A 26,764-nucleotide genomic window follows, 5' to 3' on the forward strand; every position below is an offset into this window, starting at 1 on the left:
CAATACATCTACTAAGGAGAAGATTACTCCGTTCTCCTCGAAAGAGGAATCTTTCGAAAAATGTCAAAGTGTGCTACGCTTCAGACAAATGAAAAACTTAAAATATGCGGATTTAAGTTTAAATTTGAATGATTTGAATGATAACGGCTATCATCTCTCGTGCTACAGGAAATTTACGCCTATACCAGTTAATTATAAAGAATATGCCTTGTGGATACAAGCTGTGAGTAGAAAATATTTTTTATATTTTAATTGATGTTCAATGTTCAATAATAGTGCATGTATAACTGAATCAAATTTTTTTCAAAATGAATTCTTGTCAACAACTAATGTATATTAGAGAGTTTATAATATTTGAATTTTCAAAAAAAGCTAGCATCGCGATTCTTACTCAAGTCAGGCAGAATACGATATTCCTTTGTACCTTTACTTAACAATAGGGCTAAGAGGGTCGTCTCGACCGGGCCGTGACGTGCAACATACCTGGAAAGAGTCCTTTCTTACGGTACCTATAAAAGCAATTGTTTAAAAGAAGCATGAGGACTAACTCTGAAATCTAAAAGTGACTATTTACCTTCAGTTTCCACATATTTCAAGCAACGAAAATTTGTATTATATAAAATGTAGTTTCTAAACTTGTTTCCCAGGATCAAATAGTATTTTTGAAAAAATTTATCTTACAATAATTATTAAACAATTTATTTTTGAAAGAAATATCAATTTTTCAAAAAAAAAATTATTTAAAACTCTTTACATGTACAGCTAGAAATTTTTCGTATAACAATCATTCTTGCAAGAATAATAAATTCAACCAAAAAATGAATACGAATATTAAAAGATATTGAAACAGAAAAGATTATAGAAACGAAAGAAAACCAGAACACTTCATAGAATGATTATATTCAGCATACTATATAAAATACGCATTTTTTCATACATTACAGGGTGAAAATCTTGCTCCGGTAACTGATATTGCTGAAGATATTGGTGATAACGACGGCGACTCTTCTAATTTAGAACGAGAAGGGGTTCGTGATAAGGTTAGAAAATTTTTTATAAACGTTTCACAAATAATGACGCGTTTGAAATAATTTCAATAATTATTCTCTCTGATTTTAATACTCTCTACATCATAAAAAACCGTCATTTCATATAAAAATATATAATTCTATATGATTATTTATAGAATCAACCGAGTACTTCACGTGATGATCCTCCAGCACAACCAATGGAAGTTTCAGATGATCAAGAGGAAAACAATATAACTGAACAGAGCAGTGATAATACAATCAAGAAAACTTGTATTTTTTGCGGGTGCTGGGAGAAGAGAATAAAAAAACGTCGGGAATACCCATTTAAAGATAACAATAATTTGGTTCAAAAAATCAGAGATATGTTGCTTGTCCTAAATGATGAAAATATTGAGCAAAGAGTATGTGAATCATCATGTATCTACTATCACAGTGCATGTAGACATAGTTTTGAAATGAAATATAAAAGAGCTATAGCAGAACAAAATGAAGAAGATTCTGAATCTCAATTGTGGTCTGAAAAACGTCAAATTCATCATCAAGCATTCCAGATATTAGAAGAGTTTTTAAAGGAGAAAATTTTAGAAAAACAGAACATCTTCTTATATGCTGATGTCTTCAAGCGGTATAAAGCTTTATTAAATGAATTAGCTGCAGAACGTGAAATAATTTGTGATTTTGAGAATTATCGAATGGAGCATTTACAAGCTAAAATTTTACATAAATATGATGATGTTTTAGCTATTGAAACAACCAAGGAGCACAGCTACAGAAAAATTATTTATAAAAAAAACATGAGATTGGATCATAACTTGGCAGAAAAATTAATTTCTACATCATCAGAAAAATATAAACTACGCGATATTGCTTACTCTCTTCGTCATGATATATTAAACGTAAAGACTAAAAAACCACGAAAAATAGATTCGGCATATATCACAAAAGGAGATTGTGATATTCCAGATTCATTGCAGTCCTTCATTTATCATTTAATAAAAGGTCCAAATTTACGCAGAAAACTATCGGATGAAGATACCACAAGAATAGAATCAATATGCAGCGATTTGATTTATATAGTGAATAAAGGAAGAATAAAGCCCGCAAAGCATATAATGTTAGGATCATCATTAAAATCATTAACTGGAAGTAAAAAAATTTTGACAATTTTAAATAAATACGGCCATTGTGTGTCATATTCTGTAGCTGAGGAATTAGAAACAGAAATGACATATACTGCATATGAAGAAAATAGTATAATTCCAGCAGGCATCATCAGAGATAAAGATTTATGTACCCACGTCGCATTCGACAATTATGATCGTTTTGTCGATACAATAAATGGCAAAGAAACTCTTCATGATACTGTTGGCATTATCTATCAATTCAAAACTGACAATCATGAAGAAACAATTGATAATGATGAATCACCAGACAATAGTACATCCGTTTCAAGATCAAATAAAAGACGTAAATTTGATGTTATTCCTCGCGATATAGCTACATATTCAAAAACACCGAGAGCTGCTACATGTCTCCATTCATACGAATATTTAGAAAATATTTCAGCAGAAAATTATATTTTTAAACAGGATGCAATTCTTAGAGACATTATTTGGGCAATTTCAGTTACATTTGTACCACAAACTCCAATGTGGGTAGGTTTCAATAGTCAAACTTTAATAGATAATAGTGAGCTACAAATAGTTGACTATCTCGGCCAGACAGCGTTGGGCCTTGAGTCACACTTTAAGAACAAAAATAATTACCAAGCTTTTAGAGTCTATACAGTATATAGAACCAGACGACATTAATCGTGAACTGGAGCAAAATAGAATAATCAAGGATCGCAAGGCATTCACTGATTTATAAGATAATCTCGAAAAATGTATGAATCCTTTCAGCTCAGAAATAGATCGAGACAATTTATTTAATATAGCAACGGGTAAAGCAGTATTCAATGAAACCAGTGAATTTTTATTAAATGCTAAAGTGAAAGGTATGGAACAAAAGCGCAAATTTATAGAAGAATGTGCAGTTGACGAGAATAGATTTGAAAGACCTATTAAAAAAATAAAATATTAAATTTTGCAAGTGAATTTTGTAAAAAACCTAGCAAGATTAACTATGGGAAACAGAGTACGGTCCGAACAGAAAGAGATATTTTTGGACGATTGTTGGGGATTTCACTGAAGAAGAAAATAGATATGGAAACATGTTTTAAATATCCATTGTCTCCATCACCACCAGCATTGACTTATACGACAGGAGAAATGTTTAAGACCGATAAATCTGCATTAGCGAAAAAATTGATTTCTTCAATAAAATGCTCAATACCAGATCACATAGACATTGAGATTATTGATGGTTTCTATTTATTACACAATTTAGGACCATCTATGCCTCAAGCATTTGGTAAGATAGCAGAATACAGACTCAAAAAAATATGTAATACCACAGCGTCAGAAATACATCTAATTTTTGATAGATATTTTTCACCCTCGATTAAAGATTCAGAAAGATTAACACGAAAAGAAAATGACATACCATTAGCAATCGCAGGACCTCTACAGAGTAGACCAACTGATTTCAATAAAAGTTTAAGTAACCCTAAATTTAAAGAATCGATAGTACAATTTTTACATAAGCATTGGACAGAGGATTCATTCAGCTCCATTCTCAATGAAAAAAATATTTTTTTAACAGTTTAAAACCAATGCTTCGTTTACACTAATATCAATGGCGCTGTCTCGCGGACATTAAACGAGGATTATCATGTTACACGAAGAAGCTGATACGAGAATTTTCTTCCACTTGAAAAAATGTTTACCTCACCAAAAAATTCTCATCAAATCTGTAGATACTGACCTGTTAATCATTTGTCTCGGAAATATTCACAAATTCGAAAACCAAAAAATATGGATAACAAATAAATTAGGTAAAGAAATTAATTATATAAGTTGTACAGATCTTGCACGAGAATTAGGTCCATCACTTTGTCGAGCTCTTCCGGGCTTCCATGCCTTCACAGGTTCTGATTATACAGCAGCTTTTGTTCGGAAAGGAAAAATCAAACCATTCAACTTTTTAATACAAAATGAAGAATACCAAAATATGTTTGAACATTTGACGGATCCGGAAGACATCAATGACGAAGAGAAAACAGATCTTATCCAAAGATTTACTAACGAAATGTATAATATAGACAAAAATAATGTTGATAGTGCAAGATTTGAATTATTTTTGAAATTTTTTGCAAGCACCAGTGACAAAGAAGAATTTTACAAAGGTCTTATAAATTTCAATTCTAGCAATATTCCTCCATGCTGGAAAACTCTGTCACAAAAAGTTTTACGCACCATATTTATAAATGCAATGTGGCAAAATGCCACTGAGCCAATTTGTATTTTATTTGAACCAACAGAATGTGGATGGCAACTGAATCAAGAAAATAAGTTGGAAGAAAGTGAAGAATCAGAAAATGAAAACCGTTACGATATAGATGAAATTGATTTCGATGATTATAAATAAATATTCTAAGTTTAAGAATAAACTCCTGTCAATTTTTTCAATATTATTTTATTGTTTCAATTTTATAAAATAAAAATTCTCCTATTATTCCTTAAATCATATTAATCCTCATATTCTTTTAAACCTAAGAAGAGAAAAAGACATCTTATTCGACAAAAAGCATTTACTCCAAAATAAATATATTGAACATCGTACATTTTGGAGTAGATGCTAATATAGTTTATGCACTTCAAGATGGTATGCGGGATTTTTCCGGCAGTTTTTGAGCGCGCATACCAAGCTATTTTTAAAAATTACATAAAAATGAATAAAATAAAAAAAAAAAAAGGTTTCCGGCATGGTGGAGAAATTTTAGCCCTCATCACACACTTCAAGTGGGTATGCCAGACCCTTCCGGCAAGAAAAAGTGGTTTGCGTGATTTTTTTCTAAAAGCCAATAAAATTTACTGTCGAATACAAAAAAAAAATTAATATCCGCGATGACGGTAAAACATTTTTCTATTTTTTTAATAATTTTTTTTTCACATTGTTTCGGCAATAGGAATCCACGCATACCGAGCTTAATCTATTCCTATACTTACGTTCTATTTATTTAAATAAAAAGTTTTTATTCCGCTATGACGGGACTTTCAGTGTTACCGGCTCCCCGCCTATATTGTTGATTGTTTGTTCCTGGCGTATTATATTTTTTCTATATGTTTGATAATAATAATAATAGAAAAGTGGGAAGAATGTCCTTTTTTTCAACATTGTAAGAGCAAACTGTTATTTTCTTTCTCCATTTTGGGTATAATTTTAAATCATCATTTTATTTCTAAATAAGCTAATTACCCATAAGCTCTTGACATGGTTTGAAAGTATCACCTCATATTTATATGTCAACCGAAACGAAATCTTTGACAACTAGTTTATGAACTTTTTAGTTGTGGAATTTTGACAATTGAATACCAAAGTATACGCTTTTCAATTTATATACCGAACTTTCGAATACTTATGTATTCATCATCGGGGACTGGAAATATAGTCAATGTATAATGTGAAAAATATGTATGAAAGTATAATAATATTAACATGTACTTGAAATAATTAATTGGGGGTGATTAGTTGCGAGGAGTAGCTGGATTGGGACCACTGAACCGGATCACTTCTTATTAATGAACGAATAACCACCCTACACCCTCCCCTGTCTTGATAATGGCTTCAAACTGGGATACGTCGAGAATTGTGCAACCATTTAGATGTTGTTAGAAATTGACTCGGTATTGAAAATAATTATTTCTTTGGACATGCATTGTACCTTCGAAATTCATTGCAACTAAGGGATGTATGTTGTTCAATTGAATTCCATTTTTATTTTAAAACATTGCTATTAAATCATTTGGAATGTTGGGTTTTTGTAATTTCTATATAGTTTTGGTGGTATTGCATTAAGTATTTGTAATGATTTTTAATCAATTGTATCAATCGAACCATTGTTTTAATTTTTTGAATGAATGTGTTATTTTTATTTCAAAGAATATTAGTTTTATCTGTTTTGATTCTTTAAGAAATATTTTTGTCGTTCAGTAACACCATCATTTGATCATTGTAATTATTCATGTCCATTATCAATAGTTTATTATTTTTATCTGGTTTTATAATTGTGATTTGAGAATTGCATTTGAAGAATCATCTAGTTTTTTCAATTCTTGTTCCGATATATTTTGGAACTTTATTGATTTTTTAGTTTAATTATGATGATGTTTTTTATGATTACTGATAGCATTAACTACAGCTCTAATTTCATCTGATTTATATATAATAGTAGATTCTATACTTGCTATATATTCAGTACAAGGTAAATATAAGCTCAAGACAAAAAATATCTTCAACGAATTCAATCTATAATTTTGTTTAAATAATTCGTTCAATACATTTCTATTTTGTAGTAGAACAACAAAAAGAGCGAAAACGTGAGCTGGCCAGACGGTTAACAGAAATAAATGCAAGGAAGCGAGAAGAACGGCTTGCTGAAGATCAAGATAAATTGAAACAGTTCTTAGAACTCCAAGAGATTATTGATTTTGGGGCTGAAAAGGAGGAAGTTGATCAGATATTGTCTGAATATGAATTAAAAAGCGTACAAGATTTGCAAAAAACAGTTGCAAATTTGAACGCAAGAATTGAGAAAACTAAACAAAAAATATTAGCTTCAACTAATATAGATGATATTGAAGAACCACCTATTAAGCAAGCCAAGAATTCAAAAATGGTGTTTGAGAATGACAGTGCATTACATTCCTTCTTGGATAATGTTAAAAAAATGGCAAGTGTACAATTTTTTCTATCAATAAAAAAATGAATTTCCTTGTATACAATAAAATGTGCAATGCTGATGTGCCAATGTCCTTCTGTCAATTCATTTGAGATGACCTTTTTTCATTAATGTCAATCACCATTTTTTAAATTTTAATCATTGAGTTCCTTGAGTCAAGACATTTATATAAATTTTTAATAATTTTTTCTCAACTACACAGTTTCTGAATTATAATTGCTATAATTCCTTCAAAAACAATACACATACGATAAGGCCATTTAGTTCAAAAAAGGAAGAATTTTTAACTTTAAATTGATTAATTAATTTAATTTAATTTAATTAAAATTATTAAAAATGATATTAAGCGAAGAAATGAAAGATATTTTTGAGGGGTTTTGGAATTTGGTAGATTTAAGTGACTGCAAACGTGATGCTTTACAAAACTATTGTATTATATCCAGTCGAACGATGACGACACAAACAAGTGAAGGTTGTTGTGAAGTGAATGCTGAAAATGGGATTTCTTTCAAGGAAACATGGATGATAGAAATAACTATAATTGGATCATTTTGTGAGGAAGTGAAAAATAAAGATAGATCATTTTCGAGATCATGGTATTCATTTATAGAGTATCCAGATGTTGAAAATCAGTACTTCCGGTTTTTCCAATAATGGATTAGTAAGAACATGATATATTTAAAACATAAATTCAGCCATGTAAACACTAAAAATCAGGAACCTTTCACGTATATTTAGATAATTAATTTCTTGTTCAATTTGCCAAAAAAATCTCTCCCACTTAATAATCTGCATTTGAGATGAATTTATTGCATCAAGATGTTCTCGAAAAACACTTTACATGTTATAAGAAAGTTTAAGAAATAAAAGCACAAATATTTTCAATATAATGTGGGATTCTAACAAATAGATTTTTGATTATTCATTTTTAACAGATTATGAGATGGATGATATGTCGTCAAAGAAATCAGTTACTATTTGTCCCCAAAATCAATCCTAACCTAACCAAGATACTACTAATTGATCGATTAAGAAAGTTTTAAACAAATGAATATAAGGTAGTTTTTTGTTTATAACTTTAAATTTGTATTCATCAATAATCATCATATATATATATATATATCAAAATAAATTATTGAAATATTTCTATGTTTTTTCAGAGACAAGATATTATTAACAAAAAACTTACACGTAAACAACGTAAACAAGATATATTCAAAAGAAGAACTGCAGCAGGTCAAGAGAGAATGAGAATAATATCTCAGTTGGCACGAAAAGAAAAAGGAAATGATGATTTTGGATTAAGAGATGAGGATTGGGATATTTATAAGACTATTAGCAAAGATGGTGAGTATAACTTTATTCAGGTTTTATTTTCATCCTCCTAAATTAAGTACTAAATATCAATGGCCTTTGTCTGATTGCGAACCTTATAACTGGTTGTAACGATCTAAACTCACCTCAGTTACATTTCGCAAAAAGCTGGATTCAATCTATATACTATTATATGGATGTCAAAGGATGTAGTTTTCTTATAGATATATAAAGTATTTTTCATAACCCTTGTCGATAAAAGGGGAAAAAGAAATGATAACTCGTATTATCTGAAAATCAAAAATTTTCAGTTTTAGAAGGAGCAGCTCAATTGTTTGACTGTCTGAGATTAATAAATCTGATTATAGTGAAGCCTAAACTTATATTTATGTAAGTTTTTGTCTGGAATTGTAAACTGGATTGAAATGACACCTACCAGGAAACATTGCAACATTTTGGCTAGATTTTTTAGATCAGATTGAAGTTGTTAATTCATGAGACTTAGATAGTAAAATGTTCTCGAGTTTATCAAGTATCATTCAGTTGCCCGACTTTAGTTACAGTTGTCAAGCTGTTTATGGAGCTACTGTCTATCTTACGTTTGTTGATATATCGTATTAGATACAGTCTAATTCCATTTCTGCAAAGAACAGTATAAATAACATGGCATTTTATTATTTGGGAAGCCACAGAAAACTCTTTTAAATACTGACTGAAGCATGTTCCAGGAAATACAAACCTCGGTTTCGAAAGTTCATAAAATTAGAGGCAAAATGACCAATTAACCCTCTAACAGACGCCCCTAAGAAGTTGCAATACATGACAGTTAATTCATAGTTACATTGTATTATACTTATTTCAACCTTCATTTTTAAGGGGGAGATTCTGACAGCGAGGCAGAAAATGAAAAGCTTCTGGAACTAGAAGAAGTTATAAGAGCACATGAACCATCACAATTTGAAGAAGGTGTAAATGTGGACGAAATGCATCAGCTCCATGTTGGTATTGAGCGTTTTAGAGCTCCAGAACTCATATTTAAACCATATATGTCAGGTTCGGGAGAAGCTGGTCTCTCTGAAATTATTGGTTATGTTTTATCTTTGTTCAACGAAGAAGATCAATTGAAATTAGCAGCTAACGTTATTATCACTGGTGGTTTAGGTTCTCTGAAAGGTTTCAAAGAACGTATTTTAAACGATTTAATTTCGATAAGGCCTTTCAAGTCCGAGGTTAATGTTAATATTATGGAAAATTGTAGTTTGACTGCTTGGTATGGTGCCAAGGAATTTGCAATGAGAGGCGATTACACAAAGAATTTATTGACTAAATCCATGTATGAGGAATGTGGTCCAGAATATTTCAAAACCCATAAAGCATCAAATAGATATTATCCTACACCAAAAGAAATTACCGTTGATGTTGATTGTTAATGATTCAACTGTTGTTTATTATATCAGTGTCATCAATTTCATTGTATACATGTTAGATTTTAAATAAAAAAATACATTTGTCTCTTAAATTAATTACAACGTATATATTATAAAACGTGTAGTTTTATAGAAGCCAGTAGTAGAAGCTATTCCGATGCTCTTCGGTCCATTGGCGACGTTCAGCTCTATGTCGAGGTAGAAGTCTAGGTACCCTTAAAGGTCTTCTTGCCCTGAGATTTAAGGAATGTATCCTCCTTCTTATGGTACTTCTCGAAATTACTCTTTGGTAGGTATGCAAAAAATTACTTCGAAGGGCTGTTACCGTTATTCTTCGGATTCTTTGAGTGAAATTAGCCATATACTGATCTTCCCTCTCTGAAGTCACTCTAGGTCGTCCAGACACCGGCCGTGCAACGCCACCAGTTTCTTGAAAAAGGACACTACACGCCTTATCGAAGTTCGCGGCATATTTAAACGCCTAGCAATCTCATGATTTGAGAAACCTTCTTGGTGTAGGACCACAATCTTAGACAAACTTCAACGAATACTTTCTATACACACTACAATTCAAAACTGACTTCTCTTACAAAATTCTGAATATTTTCATACGAAAGCCAGTTTTTGCTTCCTAATTGCTTTTATTTGTATGATAAGATAAGAAGGTATTTGTAAACAACAAATGCTGAAATTAAAATAAACATGTGACAAATAAACAAGGGGGGCAAGACTTTTGGAGGTGTATATATTAATCAATAGATCACCTACATGAATATGAAAATAAAAATAAAATCGAAATAGAAATCTGTTTGAACAAGAGATAATAATTTTTCCTTAGTTTTTATATCTCAAAATATGTAGCTGCCATCAATCAAACCATTCATAGTTGCATGATAATTTATAAAATAGAACTATCAATTTTACTTATATTATTTAGGTCTTTTTTATCATTGATTACTCGTTCCTATGTATGTGAACAATTTCTAAAAATTTTCATTTTCAAGTATTTGATTCCGTTTAAAGAATTTTTTAATATATATAATTGAATGTGTGTTTTCTAATACTTGGTTTATTAATACAATTTTATTTTTTATCGTATTACGAATTCGTCGACGTCATTGACAGTGAAGCTGGTCCTGTTTAATTATGATAATGGATCTAAAATTTGGTGGGAGCGTCGGATGCAAATTTCCAAGAATTACAATGTGAATTGTTTTTAAAACTCATTCACATTGTTGACAGGTCTGGTATTATAAGTAAATAGTGAAATAAACATGGTTATGAGACTAGGTGACCTAAGAGTGACAGAACTAAACACAGAATAATCGTGTGAAACGTTCGGGAATTCGAGAGATTCAAAGTGGCATTGGTAACGTAAGTGACAGCTTTGATTTAGAAACATTTCTGTTCACAGTCTTTCATTTTGATCTTGTTAATTTCTGAAATTAAAAACGATGATTCTACTAAAATGGATGAGAAGATTTCGAAAAAGGACGATATTTTGACTTTGAAAAACAATATTTCCGTCAATTTGGATAAGAATACTCGTATTTCAACTATGAATACTTCTGCCGATATTTTATCATTAAAAATTGACATTGCCGTTGAAGTTGGAAATGACATTTCACCCCTAAAATCGAATATGGAGAATAAAATGACAACGATGGACGAGAAAATTAAGGAATTAGGGAAAAAGATTGCAAGGAAATTCAAGAACACGAGACATTCCAGCAGAGGAAAAGAAAGTCGAACATATAAAATCATGCAATCCAAAAGCACAACTCAAGAGACAATGAGCAAGTTCGAGACCTTAAAAAGACATTTAACCACTGCACTGATATGAGGATATCCGTTACAAGATAGGAACTTCATTCTTGACTCAAGCAACGTAGGTACTGAATATATTGTTTTCGCCAACACTCACAATTATGTGAGTGCCTCTTAGATTACACTTGATAACTTTCTTTCTCCATTTATTTGCAATACTTCCAAGCTCTTAACAGCGATTTTTCAACCACCTCCCTTATAGTATTATGCCTTCACAAATGTCTGCTTGGTGCCTCTACCACATTAGATCAACTGTTTCTCCAAACTCCGTCCATACAGCTCAGGTTCACTTCATTCCAAGCTGCATCAATATGTTGTACAATATCATAATGTTATAGTATTTCCACAGATCACGCATAGATTGTTGAAGAAAGAAAGGACATTTTCAGCAGTTTTGTTTTTAGATAGTAGAAAGTAGAGTTCTTACAACTAAGGCAAATGAAATCTTTGGGACATACATCTCAATGCTCGAGGAAAATTGTATTTAATAGTAGAAGCTTGGAATAATTCACACATTTCTCACATTAAAGTCGGTGTTACACAGAAGGATCTATTAGATTAATTTCAGCTACTGAGGAATTTAAAGAGAAAATAATGTTTGTGAACCCGAAACAAATGTGTATCTAGCATTTTTAAATATCTTTGGAAAAAAATGTAAGTTTAATAATAAGATTCTTTGTTTATTTAGAACTATTATATTATATTTTGTAGGGACGGACGGACCTTTAGATAGACCTATATTTTGCTTGTGGGAGGGGGTTGTAGGATTGTCTATTGGTATAGTGTGTACCTACCATAAACGAGAACCAATCTGAGATATATGCAAGCCATCCATTGATTGTATCAATTATTATTTGAGTGCAGAGGTTTGTATACGCATATGGAGAAACAAACACAAAAGAAATTACAATTATTACCAATCATATTTTCTAGTCAATGAGCGTTGCAGAAGATGCGTTTGCTCTATATGAATGTATCAATAATAAAGTTCTAGTTAAAGTCAAAGCAGCAGCTTCAATTCAATTAATTGACATAAAAATATGCAATATTATACAGGAGGAACTTGAGAAGGATTTTACAAAGAATGTATTCTTCAGTAAGTGAACTTATGACGAAAACTGGACAAAAATGCAAATAATTTTACATTGTAGCAATCAAATTCAAAGTTACCCATCATCCTTGGGAGAGACTGTACAGGAATCGGTCCTAAAGTTACTAGATTAGTAGTGAGAGATGAAGTTTGATGGTTGACTGTACCTTTTTGGATGTAGAGTACATTGAGTTAGTCGGTATTAGTTGAAGAAAATAGAATCTGAACAAAACCAAATAATTCTGGATTTAAAAGTGCTTGCACTCTTGAGTTTGGGCAACGATTTTCGTGAAAATCCAATTTTCTTGTTTGATTCCTAATTTAAGTGTTTTTATAGCGCCTGTCATATCCACAACCCGTTATACGACTAGCATAGATAAAATAATACTTGATATATTTCTGTACCTGCTTGCATAAGCTAATTACCAATGATATTTTAACAAAACTATAATTATTATATTTGTTGCGGATAGAGTTCAATATTTTATTTCTATGAACCAAAATGTTTTATTTTCAATTATTTTATTATTCTTATTGATATTTTTATATGACTATAACTATTATATTAGTTGCTAATGAAGTTCAATATTTTATTTTTATGAACCGAAATATTTTTTTTACTCTATTATTTTTATTGATCTAATTATATCGCTATAATTATTATATTAGTTAAGGATAAAATTCAATATTTTATTTTAATCAAGCAAAATGTTTTTTTTATACTATTTCATTATTGTTACATGATTCTATATTTTTTTCATGTTAGAATATATGTATTATCTAAACCAAATAAATAGCTAAATAATAAAGTTAATTTAACGAGATTCTGTTTTGTTAATCGTTTCATTATTTTAATACTACTAATTTCATTATCACGGTGCATTATTTAAAGCATTACTATACAGTTATTTTCAAATCAGCGCGTAAAATTCAAGCGAATACCCTCTATTATCAGCGCCACCTATTTACCCATCAAAAATCAGCTCACATTTTTTAACCCAGAGACGTTCCTCCTTCTCTACACTCCATACCTCAATCCTTTTACTTATCCTTTACGATTTTGTCGCCGTCTATCGAGCGATGCCGGAAACTAATCATAGTCTTTTTCGTGTTATTCAACAAACATTGTGTATGATTGGTTGCCTCTCCTTAAGGGTGAGACTAAATAAATTATATACAAATTTGATATTTTTAAAAACAGCTATCTAATCCCATCAGAAAAAGAAAAGTATCGAAAAAAATGTGTGGTATCATGTATTTTTCCTTGGAGATTCCGAAAATCACATCATTTTTCGAATTTGAGCATTGTTGCTTCGCTTATCAATTTTTAAGAAAATTATTCGGTTTTCTGCAAAAATTGAGAATTTTTGTACCTATAGAGTGAAAATATGTAAAAAATGACATGATATGATTTATTTTATCATGGAAATTTCGAAAATTATATTAGTTTTTGAGTCTGAGCCATGGTTTCACAGAAAATTCAATTTTCATCACTTTTTCTCCCTTAATACATTTTTTTCGAGAAACTGATACCTTTTTTGAGATCCTGATTTAAAAAAAATACCTGCGTGATATTCGAATGGAATCAGAGGTGCAAGATATTTTTTCCATTTTAATAACAAAGGGGTTAACGTTAGAAAATTTGAAAATATGGAGATATTTAAAAAAATCATCCTTGTTTCCAGATATTGGTCTTGAGACCAAGGTCTAGAAAAACACCATTATTGCTTCGAATTTATAATAGAAGAAAGGACAATTTTTATTTTGTCGTTAAAAAGATTTTCATTAACTTTTTTATCGGTATTGATTCACCCTATAAGTTCCAAGTTATATTCAAATAAAAATTAGGATATTTGCTTAAAATGTTAATTTTTGAAATTATTATATATGGGTAAAATTGAAAGAGAAATTTTAAAAAGCACTATTGTGATAAGTAATAATAAACCGTATAACAACAGACGCCTTTTTTGTTCCAGCTTCATCCAAGTACATTTTGTAAACAACATTGACGCCGTCTAGCGGGCGGAAATCAATGTACTTCAACGAAGTATCCTCTTCCGCCTTCTTTCTCTTCATTGTTCTCCTGACACGACTAAGAAGGCGTCTGTTAGTTAGTGAACAAATTCAAATATTTTTTCATATCTCACAGTTTTTGTGATCCTAATGTGAAATTATTGTCTTCCGTAAGTACAAATTTATTAATTTTGCTCAATTATGTAGTGCTTCTTTATGTTTTTTTTTATTTTTGCTCTAAACTATAATTTCAAATAAATGTATGATTCAACAAAATCACGTTGGCCAACTTGTTCTTAGAACAAATTTTTGATACAATTTTGTTTTTTAATTTAGTTGTATGCTTGAAAATTATCTCAAATTATATGTTGTGTAAAAGCATGATAAAATGATTAATTGTATTACAAATCTACAAATAATTTTTTTATCTTCTAGATTGAAATTTTGTCGTAATTGTATTTTATGTATTAACAATAATTGACAAAATTTAAAATTACCTGAATTATTCTTGCTTTATTTTACATATACAACCAAAATGTTAGTTCCCGATGATGAATACATATTTATTCGAAAGCTTGTAAAGCATATTCAAAGTTGTAAGGCAGCGGCTCTCAAACTTTTTAGTGACGGAACCCTTTTGGAAAGCGAAATACTTGACGGAAACCTACAATAAAACAATAGTCTCTAAAAGTATATTCTTTATTAATAAGCATAATAAAATAAACGTAGAATGTAACATATACTTATTACTTACTTACATAACAAGTATAATAATAGAAATAGAAGATATTAAAAAAGAAAAAAAAAATAACTAATGGGAGGTATGAAACTGTTTTTTATTTTTCATTAATTGGTTGATATCAGGTTTGATAAAAGACAGTTGAAGTTTCATATCAGGTTCGGCGTCCAGTCTATTCCGGTATTTTGTTTTCGTGGCTGCATAGGTTGAGAATTCTGTTTCGCACAAATATGTTGTTGGAAATGGAAGAATATTCAGAGCCATTTTGGCAAGCATTGGGTATTCATCACGGATTCTGCACCAATAATCGTTGAGAGATGTCGTTTTGAACAATGACTCCATACTTGTGTCTGATGACATTTCTAAAAGAGATTCATATATCTCATTTGACATACTTTTGGGCTTTTGCAAGGTGGGTAAAAAAGGATTATGAATCCATGAATTCAGTTTCAATTTTGTATTCTGTTCTTCGGGAAAATACTTCTCAAAAGATGCGCGCATCGAAGTGAGATATTGGACCAATTGTTCAAATACATCATCTTGAAACATTTCTGAGTCGTTGTCGCTAACAAACTCACTGAGTAACGTAAAGCTTTCTATTTCTCTCTTACTAACGCAAATAATCCAAAAATCTAATTTTCTTTTAAAAGCAGTTATTTTGTTACAGGCCTGGAACACTGTTGTCTGTTTACCTTGCAATGATAAATTTAATTCGTTCAGTTTTTGAAAGATATCCGCCATGAAAGACAGTCGGAACAACCAAGTTTTATCATACAAACGGTCTTTCAAATTAAAAGAAGTATCTGAAAGAAACATTTGTAACTCGGCTTTAAGTTCAAATAGCCTTGTTAGAGTTTTACCCCGAGACAGCCATCGCACTTCTGTATGGGACAGCAGTGTTTTATGTTTGCTACCATAATCTTCACACAATAATGAGAACAATCGGGATTGTAGTGGTCGTGATTTGATAAAATTAATAATTTTTACCGCTTCATCCATTACTAAGTTTAGGTTTGACGGCATTTGCTTCATTGCTAGTGTTTGTCTATGCAGGAGACAATGACTGGAATCACAATTAGGTGCTTTTTTTTGTATTCGTGACACGACTCCTGCTGTTTTACCCGTCATCGCCTTGGCCCCATCTGTACAAATGTCAATGCAATCGTTCCAACTGAGATTATTTTCTTCAAAAAATATATTTATTTTAGTAAAAATTTCTTCTCCGGTAGTGTTTGTGGGCAACGGTGAACACATAAGCATGTCTTCTCACGATAACCAGCAAGATAGCCAGACCAGCGACATCAGTAGGCTCATCCATTTGCAAGACGAATCGTGTTTTTTGTAGACGTGTAACTAGCTCTTGTTTGACTTAGCTTGCCAGATCATGAATTCGACGTGAAACAGTATCGTTTGATAGTGGCACAGTAGAAAGATGCTTTGCAGATTTTTCATCGAGCATACATTTTGTTATGTCTAACACACATGGTTTTATTAAAATCTCAGCGATAGTGTGCGCTTCACCTTCTTGTGCAATGCGATAGCTAACTAAATATGATGCCTTTGTGACCTTTTCATTGATAGTTTGGGTTACTTGCATCATAGTTTTTTGACTTTCCAATAACTGTTCTTTTTTACGTACAAAAAATTCTCTATTCTTGTCTTTAGACTCGGGGTGTACAGTTTCTAAATGTCGGCGCAACTTGGCAGGTGCCATGGAACTATTAGGAAGCAGTTTACTACATAACATGCAGAGAGGTGAGCCGTTGGAATCAACAAATCCGAAACTGATATATGATTCATCATACTTCCTTTTTTTCGCCTTTGAAACCGTGGAACTTGACGTCGTTGCATCATTATCATCGATAATTGCTGTACACTCCGCGCGTACTGCTTTTGAACATTCGGCTTCGTTAGAAGATGTTGTTGCAACACGTTTAACGCCTTTAAGCCAACGTTCCATTCTTCTTTATTAATAATTACTTGTCAGGGTGGTGAGGTCAAATTAACGCACGATCGTTACTGAGTAGAAGAGTTTAGTCCAAAGAAGATATGTACAAAACTGATACAATCAGAATACAGCAGTAGAACAAAAAAAACTTCGTTTCTAGCAAATAGGTAATTATAGCTCCGAACGCTAATCGTCGACTGACTCGAGTGTCGAAGCGCGGTCGTCGCTTTTATAGTCCTAGCCTCGATCTCGAACATTCTTAAAAATACTCGAGTCGGCGCCTTTGATAAATAAAAAGCCGATATAAAAATAGAAATACAAAAAATGCGGTGTAAACAATCTCGACTTGTTTTGAAGTTATATAGCCGAAAGTCGCTTGTTTACAACTATAGCGTCTAATCTCAGCGGCGGCTTTTATCAAAGTGACTGCGCGCTCATAAGTAGATATTGGCGGTCGGTTTTCATCAAGACAAAGGCTAAAGCGGCTTGCGGATCTCATCGGTGAGACATAAAGCATAAATAAATCACCTTAAACTTAAGTATTAAGTCTATTCTTTTTATCTAGGCGCGTGCCGTCCTGAATAAATATTTGGGCTACTGTAGAGATATATTTTTTTAATCTTCTGACTCTCGTATTTTGTACAGGGATCGGTGTAAGTAAAGAACTTGCAATAGGTTTGCCATAAAGTTTTATTGAAGAGCCGCGGGATGTTAAACTCTCCTCGTAAAATGCACTGTTTCAAGTTAGAATGAAATTACTCCAGAATGTTTTGGACTAACAATTGTTCCCGTACTTCGATATTCTTTTATCGTACGATATACAGTCGATTTCGCAATCCCTAAAAAGTAAAAATGTTTTAAGTTAATTTCATACAAAAATGTAATTTTTCTACAACTTACCCATCGTTGTAACAATTTTAGACACGACAGCAGTAACTTGATTTTTGGTTGATCAATTAAAATTTGTTTATACAAATTTATCATACTCTGTTTTTTGTTTAGTGATAAATGACCCAAACTTATCAATTTCCGTCTTTTTGGTGGAGAAGAAAGACCGCTGGTACTTGGAGTAGCATCCGTATTTAATCAAAAAGTTATACAATGAGTTCTGATAAGAACTGTTTTTTTTTAAGTTGAAATAAAGCAATGCACAATAACCAGAAATGCAGAATGAACAAAGTTTACGGAAAACAAGTACAAAATATTTTTAGGTTAGGTATTGACAAGTATTTTGTCACAGATGTGTAAAAAGTATGGTATGAAACTGGCTGCCCTCTAACCAATCAGAAGTCATCAGAATTGCCAACTTAAATTCAATTTACTCCTCCTAGTTTAAAAACAAGGTAAAGGATTAAAAGTAGCGATTTTAATCCTAGAATTAAAAGTGTTGATAAGCAACGAGCAAATTTATGTACGGTAAAGGAATTGATGGCTTTTGCACCTGAAAATAGTACAAAAATGTCAACATTTTTTGATGGTTGGAGAAAAACATTTTAATCGAGGAGGAGTGTTAGTTGGTAAAATGTTAGCAGCCAGCTTCATGTATGTCAGTTGTCTAAGTTGTCGCTGAAAATGGTATGTAATGTAGTAAGCAATTTTACTTTATATATTAATAAAATATTCAAACGTCAAGAAAGTAATCATTATTTCAATGCAAGAAGGCTCTTCCAAGTAATAATCAAAAGTTTAGCAAGTGGAAATTATTTGAATTTAGCAGTTATATATTTTATGTACAATTTGCGAATAAATTTGTATATTAATAGTTTCTTTGAAATAGGTATGACTTTCAAAAAAGAATTTAATTTACCATCCTACTCTAATAGTTTGTGGCGTTCTTTTTAAAATTCTTCTATTTGCTACTATAGCGCTCCCTTAATTTGCTTCCTTTCAACAGACACCATTCGATACACCGAGATGGTTCTCCTTACCTCTACCATTGTATAAAGCATAGGTGGGGAACCTGCGGCCTCCGCGAGTTTCTTGTGCGGCCCTTTGCCACCTAGTACAAAATGGTAGAGTACGTTTCAAAAAACTATTGTACATTAACATGACAGTTGCGCGAAAAATCCCGCCAAAGACAGTCATATTGTAAGATGACGTCAGAATACTAGTCTTAAACGGATGCTAACACGCATGAGCGAAGCTCTGGCCCACAGACCATCCGTTTCAGACTTGGACACTCAATGTTAATTTTTGAAATAGTTTTTAGCGCCCCCAAGTCGAAATAAGAATGAACTAATCGAAAAGAAAACCGACTTATGTGTGTGTGTGTGTTTTCTTTTTTCTTATTTTTTTTCTTTTTTTATTTAGAAGGAATATTGGGAATTAAAAAATTGTAGAATTGTCAGGTAATTGAAAAATTATTTATTCGGAGATTTCAGAATTTCAGAAATCAATTATGCTTTTTTCAGAGTATTGCCGAAATATTTGTTTTATATCCAAATAAATAATTTTTCACTTTACTGAAAATTCCACATTGTTTATGTAATTTACAAATCTAAAAGAAACGAATAATGTTCTATGTAATATTTATTTGAAAATAAAGTAAAATTACAAAATATTATTTGCAAAATTTGTCATACAGAGCAGACACATGCTAGCAGACGATATGTTTGCATCGATATTGATTGGGTGCATCATCGATTACACAGAGCAATTCATTAGTCAGCTGATTGTCTTTGCAAAAAAATTTAAATTAGCGCTAGCAGCGCCAACTACCTTGTCAAAGAAGTAAACAAAACTCGGTTTCAGATCTCCCATTTGAGTGTCACACCTTGCTTTGGCTTCTCTGACTCGCATCTCTCAACGCTTCCCTGTTGCGATCTTCAGCAAACTGTAGTTAACAGTGCGTGCTTATAACAGTTACACGGTTTTATTGTATTTCTAGAAAGTATACACTTTGTTAAAGATATTATTTGATATTCGTTTTTTTATCCATCATGTCAAATAGCAAGAGAAGAAAATTAGGTGATGAAAACAGAACATTTAATATAGAATAGGAGTTAGATTTTTTCTTTACTGCTGAGAAAGATAAAATGATGGGTTTGTTGTGCAATACAGTTTTAAGTACTTTGAAAAAAGCGAATGCAAACACTACTTGACTCGTAAAGAATATAAATATTTCGCTTTAGAAGGTGAATCACGAAAAGCTGCTTTTCAAAAGTTGAAAAATGAGAAGCATCATCAGCAAGCATCTTTTAGTGCCTTTGTAAATCAAAATTCCGCTGCAGTTTCTGTTACATATAAAATATCACATATACTTGGAAAAAGGGGTAAACAATTTAGTGAAATTGTTGAAGCAGTGAGTATGCTAGATCCAAGAAATGTCGACAAATACAAACAATAATTACCTCTTTCCAGAAGAACTGTAACAGATCGACAGCACGAATTAGCGCAAAATGAAATAGAGCAACTTCATACAATTATACAATATGAAGATGTTTATTTTTCAATTGCTTCAGATGAAAGCACTGATAAAACAGATTCGGCACAAGTTTTATATTTTATTCGTGCTATAACTGAAGATTTTCAATGTTACGAAGAACTACTTGCGTTTGGTACACTAACTGGAAGCACTCGCGGAGCCGATATTTTCGAAAACTTTAAAGAAGTATGTAATAAATTACAATTGAATGTCAGTAATTTAGTCAGTGTCTGCACCGATGGCGCACCTTCCATGAGAGGCAAAAAAGAAGGATTCGTAGCTTTGTTAAAAAAGGAAAACTTAAACTTGAAAAAATTGATATCACAGGTTTTGATAAAAGTTTTGTCTTTACGACGACAAACTTTTATCAAGAACAAGGAAAACATTGTGATCTATCAGATGAAGTATTTCTCAGAAATCTTGCATTTTTGTCTGATATGATGACAAAACAAAACAACTTAAATATTTGCCTGCAAGGTGAAACGAGGTATATTTATGATATGTGGCAAAAGATCCAAGCGTTTAGAAAAAATTTATCATTTTTCAAAACATTGCTTTGTCGATCGGAAATATCTGCACAACACTTCCCGGAGCTAGCTAAAATGTTAAATGAGCAGAACTGTGAAAATAAAGAGTATACTAATAGATTTTCTGATTTTGACGAGCACGCTCCTGCTATGAACCACATTTAATAGATAATCCGAGGCTCCTGCAGAACTACATATGGAGTTAATTGATTTAGGGGAAGATAGTATCATCAAATCCCTTTTTAACCCTAAAAAGGATCCCATAGAAATCTGAAAAAATGCTGTTGAATATCCATGCCTTCCAGAATATGCTCGCCGTTTACTTTCCTGCTTCGGAAGTACCTACTGTTGCGAGACAACTTTTTCTCTCATCAAAAATAAAAACAAATTTAAGAACGCAAATTACAGATGCACATTTAGAGGATCAATAATTAAAGCTGTGTGTTACCAAGCTTGATCCAAATATACAATTACTGTCAAACAAAAAACAAAGCCAAATAAGTCACTAACTTAGTGAATAAAAAAATATCTTTGTATTTTTTTATAATATTTTTATATTATTTTATTTGTATATTATATTTAGAATTTTGTAGTATTATATTTTATTTTTTCTATATAATATAATAAATTGTTAAATCTATAGAAAAACTATAATAATTTCACAAAAGTCACTTTCTTAGGTCAATCAGCTTATGCGGCCTCTCTTATTGCTGCCTAATTTAAATGTGGCTGCTAATGGTAAAAAGGTTCCCCACCTCTGGTATAAAGAATAGGATAATAGGTTAACCCTATGAGGATATCATTTGACGAGGTGGACGCCACCAATAGTTGGCAGTGGAGAGCTGCCAGCATGTCTTTTCTTACTGTACGTCGTAGCTTGAATTACGTGTTTTCTTCGCTTTGGTTGCCGAACTACACCAATAACAGATGGCGCCAAAATTATTTAAAATATTATATTCAACCCTTAAGCTGTGTTGTAAAATTTCTTATTTTGAGTGCAAAGTTTGCAATCCATTTTCAATTGAAATGGAAGAAATTAATTTTTTAAACTTAAAAGCACAAGAAGAATTTGCCGAATTAACAAGTGGTACTACCTTGCGACTCAGATTTTCTCAAGTGCCTGTGCATGAATTTTGGATAGAAATCAAATCAGAATATCCCCTACTATCGGAAATGGCAATGAACAAATTAATGCCATTTTGTACAACATATTTATATAAATCAGCCTTTTCCACATTAACTTACATAAAATCGAAATACCGTTCAACTTTAATAAACGTTGAAAATTTATTACGATCTGCACTAATTTTATGTCACACTAGTTTTATGTCATTCTATTTATTGTGTTTTATTACGACCGATATCCCGTCAACGTTTCCAATTATATATAAGTGAAATTAATGGGTACGTATTCTTTAATCCTTATTTTATTTACATTGTAAAATAGTGCGATATTACATCTACATCTACGGTTAATATTTGAAGGGTTCAGGGGAAGAACTTGATAACAGCCTTTGCGTAAATTTTTCAGGAGAGCAAAAAACAAGTTTGGAGACTCGTATTTTGTCAAATTTTTGTTGTAGTTTGCAAAATAAATGTTGAACTATCTATATACTTAATTTTAAACGTATATACTCATTTTCAACCATTTAATTTTATAAAAACTTACCTTTTTACGCGAAAACTCAATATAAGTCAAATTTGTCATAGAAAGAACTTGATATCTCCCGGAGTTATCAAGTTATTCCCCTGAAAACTGAGAGATTATTAAATAATGAGGATTTTGAATTACGCACCAAAATAAAGTTTAAAACCTTTATTTATTGCTTATAAACATAAATAAATTGAATCAAATGAATAAAATGATAAAATTGACAAATTTCACAAGTTTAAAATGTGTCTTTGAAGTAATAAAATCGTTTCCAGCAGTTCCATGGTAATGTTTTGTTGTTACTGTTTCTATGTGTGTGGCAACTGGGAAAAGTAAACTGCAGCTTCTGGTCGACAAAACTCTTTTAAATGTTGAATATCTTCATACTTCGCTTTATCAATAGGAATAAGACCTGAAAACCACATAAAATTTGTAGGCCTAATAGTTGAAATTAATAGGCAATAATACACATTATAAGATTTATAATTTTTGTGTAGTGACTTCAAGAAAGAAACTACAAAAAAGTCCAAAACTAAAAGTAGGTTTAGTGTCAAGTAGGGGGGAAAATTTAACAAGGGCTAGGCTTAGTCTGGATAGGCTTGGATAACTAAGTTGAGTTAAGGTTAGTTTAAAATAGAGGTAAAATCACCTACCTTCATAAACATGATCGGGCAAATGAAACTTCCCGTTTGAAAGATTTCCTCTCTACCATTCCGTAAATCTTCTTTGCACTTCTTCAGGAGGCAGATTTTTTTCTTTCTTCTTTTTCAGTTTAGGCAAAACTGGGGTTTCATACCAGGGGCCATTGAATTTTTGGCGGTTTCTTATTAAAGCAGGGTGTTCTTTCAAAACTTCAAATTCCCTTATTTCTCTTGATTTGCATGGCAGCTTTTTTGACTTGTACCTCTCATCTAAAAACGACGACCAATCTTTTACCATTTCCTGGTCTACTTCTACAACAGTAAATGGAGATGGCTTACATAACCTTCTGTCGTTATGAGTATAAACAATAATACACTACTGCTGCTGGTGGCCAACGCATGAACTATGGAGTTATCAAGTTATTTCCCTGAGCGACTGGCACTTATCGAGTTATTCCCCTGGAACTGATTATTTTGTTCGTAAATATCTCTGGAGTTATCATGTTGTTCCCCACAGTATTTTGTCATCTTGTAGAACTCAATTCTACCAACCTAAATCACTTATAAACTGAAAATTGAAAAAAATTGGAGTTATCATGTTCTTCCCCTGGCCCCTTCATAAATTTCATTATATGGAGGAGGGAGTCGTTTAAAATTTCCTAAGCTTGAAGGGGGTCGCTATATAAAAAAGTTTAAGAAGCCCTGTTCTATACCATAAAAGATTGACAAAATAGTAACAATTAGGGAGAAAATTATAATTTTCTCCATTCTCAAGTTATACTTGAAAATTATGCTTTTGTTTTATCCAGCATAGAATGTTTGAATGAAATATCAAATACTAGTTTTATTTGAATACAAATTTACTATAGACATGTACCAACCAATCTTCGATACGACGTTTCGTGCATTCACGAGGCAAACATATAGGTTTTTAATGAGGATATGCTTATTTATTATAATTATTAGTTAATTTAAACGATTTAGCACACTTTTATCTCGAATAACTAACATCACTAATGATTATTCTTAAATACGTTTCTGTCGTAGATACTCGTATTGATTTTGTCAAAAAATATAATGAAAGCTTTACTTTAAACATTAACTGGTGTTTTCGATATAAAAAAGGACTTTTTTAACCAATGTAATGTCCCTCCATAATATAATCACCATTTTTGTCCATTGTTCATTTTTGTCCTCGTATCTATTAAGGGTAAAGTGTAAGAATATGGTAATGCCATATACCATCTTACGATTGTTGAATACTTTCAATAAAAATGAATTTTAGTTTCAATTTTATTATATATATTGCAAAAAACACAGTTAACAAGAGATTATTTTATTTGCTAGTAAGTAAACGCTGTTATGAACATACATACTTGGTTCAGATAAGTAAACCTTTTGCCTGCTTTTATTATACCATTAAAAAACAGATGGTTTTGTAAGCATTTATGGTCTCATTGTAAAATATAATTTCTGAAAGTTGAAGGTAGCAACAAGCTCCTCAAGTACATTTTTCTATTCGCACATTATGAATGAATTTATCATCCCAACAAATATTGATAATATTGATTTGAAACTATAGAACAAATTAATTATTTTTAAAAAATGTTACTTATAAAAAATCCCGGAGAAGAGCAATTTATATTTTCAACTATAGTAGTTGGTGTCTTTTTTGTAACGTTATAGCTATATTAAATATGACGCTTGGATATATTTTTTGTATCGTACTTTAATGGGTTATAATTTCAAAAATATACGACTCATGCTTGATTTACCTATAACAGATTTGTGAATAAAATCATTTTGTTAAATTAGTACCAGTAGTAATATAATTATATTTAACCCAACAATGAGCTCAGTTTTAACATTTCTATATTATTTTGTGGTCAATCCAAAAAGTATAAATAGATAATACAATAAATAATAGTTGGTACACTTATCGGTAAAGATGAGGCCATTATATCTATCTTTACACAATGATAAAACTGATAAAACGATTATAAGTTGGTATTTTAGTAGTAGTTGATAGGACAAATTTTTTTTCTTTATTAGAGAGAGTTTTTTTATTTATTGGTCTTATCCAAATTTTCGCATTGATCCCTAACATTCAATACAAAGCCAATGAATATAATATTTATATTAAAATCAGATTATTTAAATATCTTTCGTACGTATATACTTATTTATATATTTTTTATTTCTGGTTTTGTTACAATTCTTTTGAATGGTCTTTTTTGTTTGATTTTAAAAACCCTTATTAAAGATAAGTATGAGAGTGTTTTTACCGTTGTTGTGAGCATACCAAGAAATTTCAATGATGTGTAGTTGTTTTTGAGAATGATACACAGGTATGGAAATATCTCAACACAGTTCGGAAAAATTACGTCATTACGACGATGATATAAGATACAATTAGGGAAATTCCAAAAAAGGGTACTGCTAGTCATTATTCCATTTATGCCCGTTATTGAAATGAAATAAATTCAAATTTTTGAACATAAAAAAATACTTTACCATAACCATCACAATAAATATGTATGTTGACATTGATCTTCCTTATTTCAGGCAATGCTGTTTTGGCAAACCTAAGCCAGAAATCACCAAGAAATAAGCTGATTTGCAGCAAACATTTCAGTGAAAATATTAGTCAATCTAAAAGATTGCCTACTACTGCTATACTATTCCGCTACAAAAATGATGAAGGTTCAGACAGTGAATCGGATAGGGAAAACTTGGATGAACAAATAATCCAATTGAATGTTTCCTTACATCCACAAACATATTCAAATAGTGATTTTATTGCCCCGATTCATTCCAGAAACATTGACATGACAAATAGTTCTATCAGTAACCATGAAGATGAAAAGTGGTTGAAAGAGTTACAGAACCTTCCATCTTGTTCTATGGGAATTGGAGGTAGGAAGCAGTCATTGCAAGAAGAAAATGAACGGTTGAGGAAGGAACTAACCAATGCTAGGAAAAAAGTCAATAACCTGAATACTCAGTTGAGAGCTACAAAAAAGATTTATGAAAACGCAACTGTCTGCGAACGTTTTGTATGGAGACGGAGCTCTCACGAATTTTACAAAATCTCTTGTGAATATGCAATTACGACATAAGATGAAATCCCCATGGTTACTATCTGAAAAGAAAACTGTCCTGTCAATATTTTATAAAGGACCTAAGACATACAGATATGTGCGACAAAAAAGGTTTATTTTGCCAGCTATATCAACATTGAAATCTTGGGTTGCCAATTTCCGTTCCAAGCCTGGATTCAATAATAAAAT

The 26,764-nt window shown here is 31.4% G+C and overlaps 3 protein-coding genes and 1 long non-coding RNA gene across 5 annotated transcripts in view; 2 read left to right on the forward strand and 2 right to left on the reverse strand.

Moving 5' to 3' along the window:
- The window catches only part of LOC130897956 (actin-related protein 5), a 33,967-nt gene extending 24,257 nt beyond the window's left edge, over positions 1–9,710 (forward strand). Inside the window, exons 4-6 of the mRNA XM_057806948.1 lie at positions 6,488–6,864; positions 8,034–8,220; positions 9,064–9,710. Coding sequence (XP_057662931.1) covers positions 6,488–6,864; positions 8,034–8,220; positions 9,064–9,617 — 1,118 coding nt within the window. The 3' untranslated portion in view covers positions 9,618–9,710. The remainder of the gene's footprint in view (positions 1–6,487; positions 6,865–8,033; positions 8,221–9,063) is intronic.
- Positions 9,711–10,592: 882 nt separating this feature from the next.
- Positions 10,593–13,131, forward strand: LOC130897957 (uncharacterized). 2 transcript variants are annotated; one of them, XR_009059807.1, is made up of 5 exons: positions 10,593–11,502; positions 11,791–12,095; positions 12,153–12,307; positions 12,375–12,537; positions 12,593–13,131. It is a non-coding gene; the product is annotated as an uncharacterized LOC130897957 (long non-coding RNA). The 2 variants fall into 2 exon arrangements; XR_009059808.1 differs by having other exon boundaries at positions 10,593–12,307.
- A 2,001-nt stretch (positions 13,132–15,132) lies between these two features.
- On the reverse strand, positions 15,133–16,543 carry LOC130898099 (zinc finger BED domain-containing protein 5-like). The gene is made up of 2 exons (XM_057807144.1): positions 15,423–16,543; positions 15,133–15,208 (listed from the first exon to the last, which is right to left on the reverse strand). The coding sequence occupies exons 1-2, from the start codon at positions 16,541–16,543 to the stop codon at positions 15,133–15,135; spliced, it is 1,197 nt and encodes a 398-aa protein (XP_057663127.1).
- A 109-nt stretch (positions 16,544–16,652) lies between these two features.
- Positions 16,653–17,243, reverse strand: LOC130898102 (zinc finger BED domain-containing protein 5-like). Its single transcript, XM_057807147.1, has one exon. The coding sequence runs from the start codon at positions 17,241–17,243 to the stop codon at positions 16,653–16,655; it is 591 nt and encodes a 196-aa protein (XP_057663130.1).
- Positions 17,244–26,764: the final 9,521 nt, after the last annotated feature.

Source organism: Diorhabda carinulata, chromosome 9 (genome assembly GCF_026250575.1).
Source record: "Diorhabda carinulata isolate Delta chromosome 9, icDioCari1.1, whole genome shotgun sequence".
Classification (NCBI taxonomy): Eukaryota; Metazoa; Arthropoda; class Insecta; order Coleoptera; family Chrysomelidae; genus Diorhabda; species Diorhabda carinulata.

What these genes read in the sequence shown, in the direction of transcription:
- LOC130898099 (XM_057807144.1), bottom strand. Translation starts at nt 16,543, where the DNA reads ATGCTTATGTGTTCACCGTTGCCCACAAACACTACCGGAGAAGAAATT. An exon ending in CCTGATATGAAACTTCAACT is followed by an intron (nt 15,209 to 15,422) that starts GTCTTTTATCAA and finishes GTTTTATTGTAG; the next exon opens with GTTTCCGTCAAGTATTTCGC.
- LOC130898102 (XM_057807147.1), bottom strand. Translation starts at nt 17,243, where the DNA reads ATGGAACGTTGGCTTAAAGGCGTTAAACGTGTTGCAACAACATCTTCT.